At 41.7% G+C, this 12,731-nt stretch overlaps 1 protein-coding gene across 1 annotated transcript in view; it reads left to right on the forward strand.

Moving 5' to 3' along the window:
* The window catches only part of NEIL1 (nei like DNA glycosylase 1), a 14,566-nt gene extending 7,618 nt beyond the window's left edge, over positions 1 to 6,948 (forward strand). Inside the window, exons 7-11 of the mRNA XM_018563529.1 lie at positions 1,314 to 1,438; positions 1,587 to 1,614; positions 2,235 to 2,290; positions 4,151 to 4,604; positions 6,920 to 6,948. Of these exons, the coding sequence (XP_018419031.1) occupies positions 1,314 to 1,438; positions 1,587 to 1,614; positions 2,235 to 2,290; positions 4,151 to 4,604; positions 6,920 to 6,948 (692 nt within the window). The remainder of the gene's footprint in view (positions 1 to 1,313; positions 1,439 to 1,586; positions 1,615 to 2,234; positions 2,291 to 4,150; positions 4,605 to 6,919) is intronic.
* The last annotated feature ends 5,783 nt before the right edge of the window (positions 6,949 to 12,731 follow it).

The raw sequence follows: 12,731 nt of genomic DNA on the forward strand, positions 1-12,731 counted from the left end.
TGGTGTTGGCCCCCCCCCCCCCCCCCCAACACAAACCCTGAAAACATAGCTGCTGTCACTGGGGTGAGTACAAGCATGCTTCTGCACTGCTATTACAGACAATCACAGATCTCAAGTCTTCTAATGTATTGATCATGAGATCCGTTAATGCCAGGGATAGGGGGGAGCAGTAGGAGAGTTTGGAGTAGCTGCTGCTGTCAGATTGTCAGATTGATAAAACAACTCAGACTCCCAGGAGGGTCTGAGATTGTAGAGAACTTCAGAGCTGTTCTCAAAGAGGAACTAATTAGCAGAATAATAGGAGCTTGAGTAAGTGCTACTTTTCTACATTCTTATGATGTATTGAACCTGGTGACAGTGTCACTTTACAGTAGAGTTTTTATACGGATCTGAATGCAGGTGTATTTTCTATGGGTTTATGCACACCAATGCATAAACAAAAAATCAATAAACTTGCCCTGCGCCCAGATCTGGAAAAAAAAAAAATCTGCATCCATGCTACTACATATGAATTGTATGTACGCTGTACAATCCTAACGTTTACATGTATATAGTGCAAATGCACTCTATTGGAGCTGCTTGCACCTGGGCAACTGCTGCCTAGCTAGCTCCTGCCGCATGATTTGCTTAGTTGTATGTAAGTATGTATACGTTGGCACAAACGTCACATGCATACAGTGTATGGACAAGATTTTGCTGGCATGATCCTACATGAAATCTTATGTTCAATCATAAGCACATGTGCATGAGCCTTTTACCCACCTCTCCTTGCTTCTGTGCCACTCCATTTCGCCTGACAGCACTGGAGAAAGAAATTGCTGTGTAAGCTCTAAACTGACTTAATAGTGCTCACACAGGGCTGTAGACTCTTTCCATGTGACAGCGATGGACCAATCAAGAGGCACCTAGCACTGTCAGATAGGAGAGGGGGAGTGAGTCACATGCTCACCTATACCCCGAAGTTTCAGGTAATTCACTTTACTCTCGCTGGCAAGAAAAGGCGAGTATATGGTGCCAGGGAAAAGGGTAATTAGGTGAACCTTTAACTTTACCCTGCCGGAGTAAAGGAAAATGGCACTATAAGCAAGAGAACAAGGACAGCAAGGGAAATTTATCAAAACTGGAGCAGACAGAATTTGGAGCAGTTGCCCGTGGCAACCAATCAGCTTTTCGCTTTCATTTTCCAAGGTTACCTGAAGAGAGAAGCTGATTGGTTACTATGGGCAACTGCTCCATTTTTGATCCCCCCCCATTGTGTTTTTTTTAAATAAATCACTGTAACAATATCTAATTACAGAATGTATTTACCATAGGAGGTAAAGGTTATGACCCTGAAAATTCAATGGACTATGCTGCCTTTGGAAAGTGGCTGCAGTGTTATTTTGTCTCTGGAATGAAGACTATGAAAGATAGCAATGGGAGGACCATCTGGTTCAAGGTAGGGGTATTAATGGTTTGTGAGCATTCTGAAAAGGGTATGATTTTATGTTACATATTGTTGGGATGGATGTTACTGTTTGCTTTAATGGAAAATTTCACAAGACATTGTACAAAGTTTAGGTTTATCTTATGTTGTCTCATTACAGGGGGATCCAGGCCCACTTGCTCCAAAGGGTGAGTTTTTAAATTCAAATTAACTGTCCAGCTAATGGAATTGTTTTTCTGTCTTTACTATCCATTCACCTGAGATGATAAAGAGCATGTGGATTTTGAGCGGGAAATTACACTTAATGTGCAAGCAGCACTATGTTTTTCTTCTACATATAAAAATGAATAAAAAGCTTGTGTTAAGAACTAAGTTATTCACATAAACCTAAGAATAGTCGTTCTCACATGCTTACTGTAGATCTGCCACAATGGAACAGGAGTGGGCCCCGGTAAAAAGCCCAATTGAACTTTCAGTTGAAATTGAATAAATGTATTCTAGGTGTATCAAAACGAAAGGTTTGCAAGGTCTTACATTTTGTTTTTATTTTAAAGCAGCCACGGTAGAAAAGCCTGTCCTCTGCCAGCATCTAAACACTTTCTCGGTGTGGTCTCTCTGCAGAGGTCTGACGCCCCCAGACCTATAGTTCTGCAATCAGGCTTTTCCACTCTGGCTCTGTCTGCTTATTAAGTAAACCAAACTGCAAGACTTTGAACACCTTTTTGTTTTGATGCACCTGGACATATATACTACTATCTATATTCTGTTTCTTCAGTGCAACTAATGAAGTAGTAATTTAATTTTTAAGGGAGGAAAGTAAAGAAACCGAGGAAATCTATAAATGCAGACAGCAAACCAGTCAAGGTATGTGCTATAGTGGAAAATATAGTGTAATAGTGTATTTCTTATACCGGCACAATGCTGTGTTTGATGGTAGAATGACTTACAATATATCTAAAGCCAAAACTTTTTAAATTTTGGATGGAGTGGTGGTGGTGGGGGGTTAAAATCTCTGTCAGTTTTTTCCCCCCATCTGTGTGTTATTTCTCATCACTTCCTGTCAACAGAGAGAATATCTTTACAATGTGAGAGAAATCCCCTCTTAGACAGTTGTCATGGGAACACATGAGCTGCATTTCCTAACCCCTGCAGGACTATTCATTTTTGTATTTTTATAAGCTGGACTTTAATTGCATTTTCAGTTATTGTAGTTGTTATTTTTTAACTGCAGCCTTTTGAGTTGTGAGATTACAAATTGCTCCTTATTGCTCTTAAGGGGGCGGGCTTGCGATGATCGCAATTACGATCTGCCTGTCCAAGATGGGCAGATCGTACGTTTTTTAAATTACTTTACAACCCTCAAGAGACAAAAGTCTTGCGAGGATTGTATTAATAAAGGCATCCCCTGTATCTCTTTGATAGTTTCACTTAAGCTCACCTGTTTTACCGATCTTTTGATCTGCCCTAAGTGTTGGAGGCTTTCCAATAGACATTTATGGGCTTGGCTCCTTGTTGAGAGTTCTGGTTGGTATTTGGCCACATCTGATGGCTTGCTGCGGCTGCTGCAGGTATAAGTGCACAAGTGCCCTATTATACCTGCAGCAGTTTTTTCGTTCTAGAGACACTTTCTTTTACAATAGGTTAGGTGAATGAGTCTGGCAGCTGCATTCATGATAGACTGAAGGGGGATAGCCTATGTAGAGGTAGGCCAATGAGGAGGGAGTTGCAATAGTCAAGACAAGAGATAACAAGTGAGTGGATGAGTAATTTTGCGGTTTCATTCGTGAGAAAGGGGCGTATTTTGGAGATGTTACGAATGTGAAGGCGGCAGGATTTAGATAGTGATTGGGTGAGGGGAAGAAAGGTGCGGTCCGAGTCAAGGATGACACCTAGCACCTTGGCATGAGGGGAGGGAGGGATGGATGGTTGTGTTATCAATCTCAAGGGGAAATGTTGGGGGAAGGTGCATGGGCAGGAGGAAATATCAAGAGCTCAGTTTTTGAAAGATTGAGTTTTAAGAAGTGTTGTGACATCCAGACGGATATGTCAGTTAGTAGATTAGTGACACGCAAGGACACTGAGGGGGTGAGTTGTGGAGTGGAAAGATATATTTGAGTGTCATCGGCATAGAGATGGTATTGGAAGCCATGTGAGGTATTAACTGACAAGGGAGAAAGTGTAGATGGAGAAGAGAAGGGGTCCAAGGACAGAGCCTTGGGCGACCCCTACAGAAAGAGGAAGAGGAGGGCAGGCGTTAGATATGTAGGTGACACTAAAAGAGCGCATAGCTAGGTAGGAGGAGAACCATGAGAGAGCAGAATCTTGTAGGCCAAGCAAGTGGAGTTTTTTGAGGAGCAGCGGGTGATCAACAGTGTCAAAAGCAGCAGAAAGGTCTATAGCAAGAGTAAGGAGTAGTGGCCGTTGTTTTTAGCAGTTAGTAGGTCAATGGTGAGTTTTAGGAGGGCGGTTTCAGTGGAGTGCATGGGGCGAAAGCCAGGCTGAAAGGGGTACAAAAGGTTGTTATTAGCGAGGTGGCGACTCAGGCGGTTGTAGATAAGGCGTTCAGTTCAGGCATTTCAGTTGTAGATAGTCATTGCAGTTCTTCATAAAACCCAGTCTCTGTCAAAAGCTTCCCTTCTCCATTAGTATAAATAAGTAATACGGGAAAGCAGATGTGCTCTTGCACATCCAATACTGATCTGTAAATGTAATTTGCCTTCTTAGGTTGAGAAGACTACATCTAAAAGAAAAGCCAGGAGAGAAAGTTCCACGACTGTGAAGCAAGAACAGAATGAGGAGCTTGATGGGAAAGCAGGAGGGGAAACTACAGCAAAAAGGAAGAGGGGAGTTAAAGTGGAAAATGTGGTGAAAGAAGAGAAAACAAAGAATGGACAAAGGGCTAAACGGATACTGATAGGAAAGAAAACAAGCCCAGAGCCTGAAAGGGTTTTGAGCGTGAGATCAGCTCGAGGCTCTGCAAGGAAAACTCCTTTGAAGAGAGGCAGAGCTACACAACCGCAGACCAAGGATGCTGCTACTCCAAAAACCAAACCTCAGAGGCTGAAATCTGATAGTTCACGAAATTCTCCAAAACCTAGACCACGGAGAATAAAACCTGACACCAACTCCACACCACGAAATTCTCCAAAGGTGAAAACAAGAGCACAAAGGAAATCCGGTGAGTGGTATTCCACTTTTTTGGTTCTGGCAGAAGAATACTTAAACTATTTTGTTGTATAATAATAATAATAATGTTGTAGTTGATAATGGTGGTATTATTAATATCATCATCATTGCTATTATTTTTAACTCACTGATACACTCTGGTCCTTTTTTAACCCCTTCATGACTGAGCTTTTTTTCATTTTCTGGTCATTAATGACTGAGCACTTTTTACATTTTTGCTGTGTGATTCTTCGACGGCAGTGATATACTTTCTTACAAAGTGCACCCACATATTATAAATTGTTTTTTAGAGGACAGATAGGGCTATAAATTTATATCACATATGCGTTAGGCCTCACCTAGGACAAATCAAATATAAACAATTGAGAAAAAAACTTAAAACACTTTTTCCCCAGTTTTTATTTTTTTAAAGAAATAGCACATCTAAAAAAATGCATTAAAATAAATTCATTTATTTGTCCTTTTGGAAACACCTCACACCCCTAGGATTTCAGAAATGTTTCTGTATTTTCCAGAACGATCAGAAGCCTGCAACATTATTTCAGAATAGAAACATGTAGCTTTCTATTCTGAAACATTTAGAAAAAAAGCTGGTACACATCGGGATCCCGATTTTGTACCAGCTGTCAAACAGTGACCGCAAGTGCGGTAAATACCTGTGTCTGAAAAAGCTTATCTCTTACTGATCACGTACACTGTACTTGATCAGCTATTTGGGGCTATGCAATGCTGGTAAGCGCTGATTCTCAGCGCTTACCAGTATTCCACAGCCCCAAATAGCTGATCACGTGTACAGTGTACGTGATCAGTCATGTGGGCACTTAGTGGCGGGGACGTACAGTGTACGTCTCCCCTCACAACGTAGCTAAACCAGAATCCATTGCTAAAATACTGTAGACTATAATAACCTTCCCAACACCCCCAGTATACCTTTCTAAATATATGACTTCACTAACTTGCATTTCTTCTCATCCCTTATTGAATAATATGTAAGTAAGTGAATGGATTTCCACTGGCACATGGTTGCCATGTGCATAGAACCTCTGATACCTTTTGACATTTTATTCCTGCTAAGTTTGGAATCACACAAAAAAGCAGTAACATACAGCTCAGCATGGAGAACCTGTTATGTAACAGTGGTAGATTAGTTTAAGGACATCTGTTGTCTTTAAAAATGAACGCCAGCCTTACCTTCCCTCTTGCACAATTGTACAATTGTACAGACTCCCCTCCTGCATTGAAAATTACTTTGATTTCACTGCACAAAATTAGCTTTTCACAGTGTACATAAGAAGCAGCAGCAAGTCAGATAAAGCCCTTCTCATTTTCTGGCTAGAGGATCTCCAGCATCCTCTAGCTCTTTCCTCCCCGGCCTTACCATTCCCAACCCGCCCCTTTCATTCATTTGATTTCAGTTCTTTCATTAATGGAAGCTCAGGAATATAACCACAGTTTCCTGTTACCAGGAAGCAACTTACAGTGCCCTGCTGGTTCATCCCATCAGGAATAATCTGCCTGCATTTCACAGAGAAGCAGAAAAACCTAGTGACGATGTCACTGGGACTAAAAAAATGTAAATTACCAAAAAACATTGATAATGGTATTTTAAAATAAACTCCATGCACAACATTTTATTTATTTATGTTGGAAAGGTTAGAACCTTTGCCAGTGTTTGTATTGCCGTCTGTGTGCCTACTGGGGAGATTTTCCCTTACTTCCTGTCAGGACCAAAAGTGATGGAAATGTTTCCAATAGGACAAAAACAAATTTTTAGTAGAGTGAGGAAGGGTTAGAACTAGGGATACACCGATACCGATACTAGTATCTGTGCCGATACCAAGTATTTGGGTGAGTACTCATACTCGCCCAAATGCTCCGATACCTAGCATCATTACACGCTGCCCGGCTTCCTGATTGGCCAGGAAACGGCTCCATGCACTCTCATCACTTGTGATGAGAGAGCATGGCAGTGACCTGTCCCTTCAAGAAAAAGTATCGGTAATTGGTATCTGCGAGTACTTGATCAAAAGTATCGATACTCGTACTCGGTCTTAAAAAAGTGGTATCGGTGCATCCCTAGTTAGAACAGTGTTGTCTGTGTCTTGCTTTCCTGTTGACAACGGCACGCCTCATTCCTTAGACGGATCAAGTGAGCAAGTGAGGGAGCAATTTCCCCCATGGGGTCACAGACATTTAACTTTTCCCCACTTTCTGAAAATACTTAAAGGCTTTATGTATAAGGTAAGACAAATCTTTTCTTCTTCACATTTCTAATTCTAACAAGTTCTGTTTTTGTTTCCTCCCCAGCTCTACGTGACGCAGAAGGCAAGTCTTAGATGACAAATCCTGTAAACCTGGTGGAAGCAACTTTTTATATGTTGGCCCTTTGAGATAAAATTTGGGTTTTTACATTTTAAATGTAAACTTACTTTTAAGGCATTTGCTATTTTTTATAAAAGATTTTATGACGGAAAAAAAAGAGATTTGTATATGTTCAATAAAATACGTTTTTTCATCATTGTCTAAATCCCTTCAGGTTCTGTGATACTTTCTAAATAGCACTGTGCTGAAGTAGGGATGGAGCAGTAGTAACTGGTGAGTACTTAAACCCATCAAAGTAATGCAACTCAGAACTATATACACATTGAAAATGTTTTTTATTCAAGGAAGAAATCAACACTCTTACCCCTTATACAAAACTGGTTCAGCCTCATCTTGAGTATGCGTTTCTGTTTTGGTGTCCAGTTAAGATAAGGGTTGTCCTAGATTTGGAAAGGGTCCAGCGAAGGTAATACTGGGGCTAAAGGGCCTCAGAATGATTAAATAGTCCAAATGCATTTACCTTAGAGAGGAGGCACTTAAAAGTAGACATGATTGCTACCTGCAAATGAATCAAGGTCAGTCACAACTTGATTAATCTTGGGCCCCTGAACAGGACATGTGGACCCAAATTAAGGTTGGAGGAAAGGAGGTTTCATTTAAAATTGTGGAGGGTTTATGGTCAGAGCAGCAAAAATGTGGATCTTCATCTCCGGGTAGTGGTACCAGCAGGGCCGGATTTCCCACAAGGCCCTGCCTTGGGGCAGCAGGGGTGTGAAATTCCTATCTCCCAACGCCCAGGACATGCAGTTCCGGGTGGGTAGTTTTTTTCTACATTTAGCCCTGCTTTGGGCAAGTAAAGCTAAATATACAGCGTGCAAAGCCGTTGCTTGTTTTGTACAAGTGATCTCAGTGACGTCGACAAGATCACTTGTATGCAGCCTGCAGGTCTGCCATTCTCCATTGGGGGGGGGGTTGGCAGGGCGCATTGAGGAACCTGGCCTTGGAGCAGCAGAGAGAGTAAATCAGGCCCTGCGTACCAGCTGGGAGTATTGACAGATTTACTTCAATCTTAATTGTAGTGTTTAACCAAGAAGTGCAGCATGATAATAAATTTGATGAGCATAACTGATCAAGAAATGGTACATTATGTTTAACAGGTTCTTAATAGCAGGGAAATTTTGTATTAAAAAAAAACAAAAAAAACTTCTAGATGTCTTCCTGGACAACATAGCAGGATATGTATACTCCTCAAGCTGGCCATACATGGGTAGAATTTTTCCTATTCAATCTGTATGGCGAGCTTTAGGACAGATTACACACACAAACACACACTGTCTACTACTCTGTAACTACATATAATGGAATAGAGTGGGTCAGAGGTGGTGATAAAAAAAAAAAAAACAACATGCAGACCCATTGCACTCCTGACCGGATAGAAAACCCAAATTGTAGGGTGGGTGCTGAAATGACCGCGGATGGCTCTGCAGAATAAATCCAGAAAATTCAAAAAAGGTCACAAGCACTTCAGCATGTAGAAAAGTCAATGTTTATTGACTTCACAAGTGTCACATCATCAGAGCGACGTTTCGGAACAGCAAAGTCCCTTCCTCAGGCAAAACAGATAAGAGGTGGTGATTAGACCCGTTGAAGAATATTAATAGTGAGCTTTGTTATAATAAAGCAGGCAAAGGTACTGTATGCTATTGTCAGTTCTAGTGTCAGTAGACATGGGGGAGCTGCAGACTTCGGTAGATTGCTCTAATCAAGTATTAGTCTGCCCTTTAGAAAAACAGCCTATTCTTATTATTATCCCTTTGTCTCTTGGTTACTTGGTTATATTGTCATTAAATATTATGGGAGATGCATTAATATGCAGAGCATTATCAATAAATATGTATTTACAACAGTAAATTCAATGCCAGTGTCAACATCATTGTACTTTTATGTAATATAAATGCTGTAGAATGACTTTATGTATAGCAAAGGGGTGCAGATGGGCTGCGCAGAGATTTGGGAGGGGCCCAGCATATCCACTCACTACAGGCTGCCTGCAGAAAACTACAGGGAAGTGGTGGGAAGCAGACCAGTCACCCTGGAGTGAGCAGCAGGTCCTTATTACAGCCAATCTTCGCTAATCCTTTGATCCCAGCTTTACTCTTTGCGGGTCTCATTTAAACTAGAAGTACGGTGCGGAGTTTTAGAGAAGATGGATTACAGCACTGGAATGGCATGAGAGTATTACCGCGAGAGCTGCATGCTTTAGTTTTATAATTCGTCGGCTATTTATTTAAAACCAAAAGTAGGCTATAACTTCTGTTCCGAGCAATTATAAGCCAAAGCATCAAATGCTACAGGGCCCATTCATACCACTCAAGGCATTATGCCGTTACTTGGGCTGCCTAATGCACAATGGACCGTACATCATTCAGCAGCACAGCGCAGTATGTTACCATGCATTGCAGTGTGCGCCGAAGCTGGTGCTTTGAATGAATGGTGTCGCATTGTACCAACGCATGCTGCAATGAGTTGCAGTAACATGTATTTTTCTACAGTGCACTGGTGTGAATGGGCCCCTAGCAAAATCCAAATGAACCACATCAATAGCATTCCCTACATGCAGATTTATACTTCTCTCCTCATAAACCTAACCATGTGTTTACAAACTCATTCTGATTCTCTGTTGTTAGATTGTTTCCCACTATTACCACCATACTGTCAAATGATTTATACACCCTAAAAGTTAGGACTACTGCTCTATCTAGTCTTATTAAAAAAAAAACTGCCATCAGCTCCCCCAAAGCTAACCATTCCGACACACGCCAGACACACAGGCTGGTACCCCATAGTGAGCAAGTAGCCTTCCTGCTATGTTTCCACCAGCTCACATTCCCTTGATTCCCTTCCCAGGGAAGTCAGGAGATGGAGTTTCCTGTGCCCAACAGCAATGAAAATCCATCCCCAGAGTTCCCTGGGTACATAAGACCATGCCCAACACAGAATATTCAACATCTGACTGCCCTTGGAGCTTTTTCTTACTGTATGGCAAAATTGTCCTCCGTTGTCCAGAAGGTATTGTTTGCCTTTCTGGACCAAAAACCGCAGCAGTCAGGAGTTTAAACTTGGACATGACTCTTTTTCCTACCTTGTTAAAGAGAATCTGTCACTTTGTCCATTGAGGACGAGAAAACCCTTTAGAGCTCCAATGGAGCCCCCGGTAACAGCCAGATGAACTGTCAATCTCCCCGGCAGGAATACTGACAACTGAAAAGCAGGAGGAAGAAGTTAACCCTGCGTAAGATCCAACAACATCTGACACACAGCTTTCATGGGGTTTGGATATCCAGCTCTGGTGAAGGAGAAGAGCAGTAGGGGTATGCAATGAAGGAATTGGTGGATCAGGTGTTTTTTTTTCCCCTCAAAAGAGAACCTGTCCCTTTTACCCTGAGAAGTAACAATGTATCTTTAAAGCTACCCCTGCACTGCAAGGGTTACAGTATATACTCGAGTATAAGCCGTCCCGAATATAAGCCGAGGTACCTAATTTTACCACAAAAAACTGGGAGAAAGTATTGACTCGAATATAAGCCGAGGGTGGGAAACGAGGCAGCTACTGGTAGATAGATACAAATAAAATTACATTAATATTTATTTAAAAGAAAAATAACCTAGCTCTGTAAGTGGAAAAGGGGGTACAGGGCTACATATCATGTACTACGGATCATTTAACCCATTCATATTAGCAGAGGATAATTGTAAATCTATTGTTCAGTGCATTCTATATGTAGTATATAGTACATGTACATATAGAGTGCCTGCAACAATACATTTACAATGATCCTCTGCTAACATGAATGGGTTAAATGATCCATAGTACAGGGCTACATACAGATCATTTAATACATTTATGTTAGTATAATTGTAAATGTATTGTCTTCACTGTATTAGCAGTATATACTCTATATGTAGTATATACTGCTAATACAGTGCAGACAATACATATATAATTGCTTAATGAATCTCTCTCTCTACCCCCCCCCCGCCCTCACTCACTGTGTCCGTGTGCCGGTGATCGATCATCACATCACGGGAAGAGCAGGGACGAGTCAGCGGCGCGCTGGTCCAGTGGGAGGAGCTCCAGGTGGGGTCCTAATTTAGCTGGCTTAGAGGTGCCTGCCCGCTAAATTACAACCCCACCTGGAGCTCCTCTCGCCTGATCAGCGCGCCGCTGACTCATCCCTGCTCCCCTGCCTGACTGGCCGCTGCGGGGGGTTTTTTTTTCTTCTTACTTACCTCGCTGAGCGTCGCTGCTGCTCCGGTGGGCGGCGCTCCGAGCGGGGTCATCTGGCAGTCTCCGGCCACCTAAATTAGGACCCGGAGACTGCCAGATGACCCCGCACGGAGCGCCGCCCACCGGAGCAGCAGTGACGCGACGCTCGGCGAGGTAAGTAAGAAGAAATGACGCTGACTCGAGTATAAGCCGAGGGGGGCACTTTTCAGCAAAAAAAATGGGCTGAAAATCTCGGCTTATACTCGAGTATATACGGTAAGTGCTTATTTTTGTCTAGGTACAAAAATAAAGTTTTACCCGAAACTCAGAGACGGCTGGCTCTTTGACCTGTCCCTGGAGCCTCTCTTCCCCGTCCGCTGCAGCAGTCTAAGGTCCTGTGAGTCATCATGTTCTATACACGGTGTATAGGACGCGAGAACACTGAGGGCTTTACCATTTCTTCAGCAGAGAAGGAGGCAGATGGGATGGAGTATAACTTTTTGTTATTTTTTAAACCTAGACAAAAAACAATCACTTAACCCTTGCAGTACGGGGGTAGCCCCACTGCAAGGGTTAAGAAAAAGTTTCCCCAGAGTTCTGCTTTAACTTTGTATAAACCTTTAAAGTGGAACTAAAACGTTTTTTCATTGTTTTGGATAGTGTGTGAGGTCTCCATACCTGTCAGGTGTTTACTATTACCAGTGACCCCCTGAATGTAGATACCCTCTTCTGGTTCCATCATGCCAGCCAAGTGCCTGTTGTGACTTCTCCTTCATAGGTTCCCTGTTATGAATGAATCATACAGCTTATATAGTGAATCAAACTAGAGATGTCACATTCCTGAATATAACAAAAAACTACTCGGTGCCACCAGATATTAACTAGACTTGTGCGACGTCAAAAAATTTGTTCCGTTTCGTTTCGTTCCGTAATATCCATTATTTCGGATTTCGTATCTGAAACTCAATTCGGATTCGTACGAAATACGGATTTTCGTTAGTTTCGGCACATTTTCGTAACTTTACGAACATTCGTTATGATGAAGTTAAAAAGCAAAAATACCTTTGTTAATATTGGAGTCGATGTGGTAGTTGTTTTTGTATCCGAAATACGGATTCCGTTAACGGATTCCGTATCCGAATTTCGTATTTCGGACTTAAAAAAAAACTACCATCAACTCCAATATGAATGTACTTTGCTTTTTACCTTCAATATATAACGAATGTTCGTAACGGAATGAAAATACATCAACGGAATTGCGTATTTCCTGCCTGTATTTGTAATGCAACTCTCAGCAGCAGCGGATCCGTATTTCGGATTAAAAAAAAAATCTTGTCATGTTGTTTAACCTCATTTACAGGGGTAATATTAGTTCCTGTTTCAAAGAAATTCGCATCCGAAATTCGTTAACAGAATTTCGTATTTCGGATATAATTCGGAAACTGCAATTCGGATTTCGGATACTTCGAAACGAAACGAATCGCACATGTTTAATATTAACATTGTATCTTCCTTCCCAGAATGGGTCTT

This window comes from Nanorana parkeri, unplaced genomic scaffold (assembly GCF_000935625.1).
Source record: "Nanorana parkeri isolate BGI_ZX_2015 unplaced genomic scaffold, ASM93562v1 scaffold672, whole genome shotgun sequence".
Taxonomy (NCBI): domain Eukaryota; kingdom Metazoa; phylum Chordata; class Amphibia; order Anura; family Dicroglossidae; genus Nanorana; species Nanorana parkeri.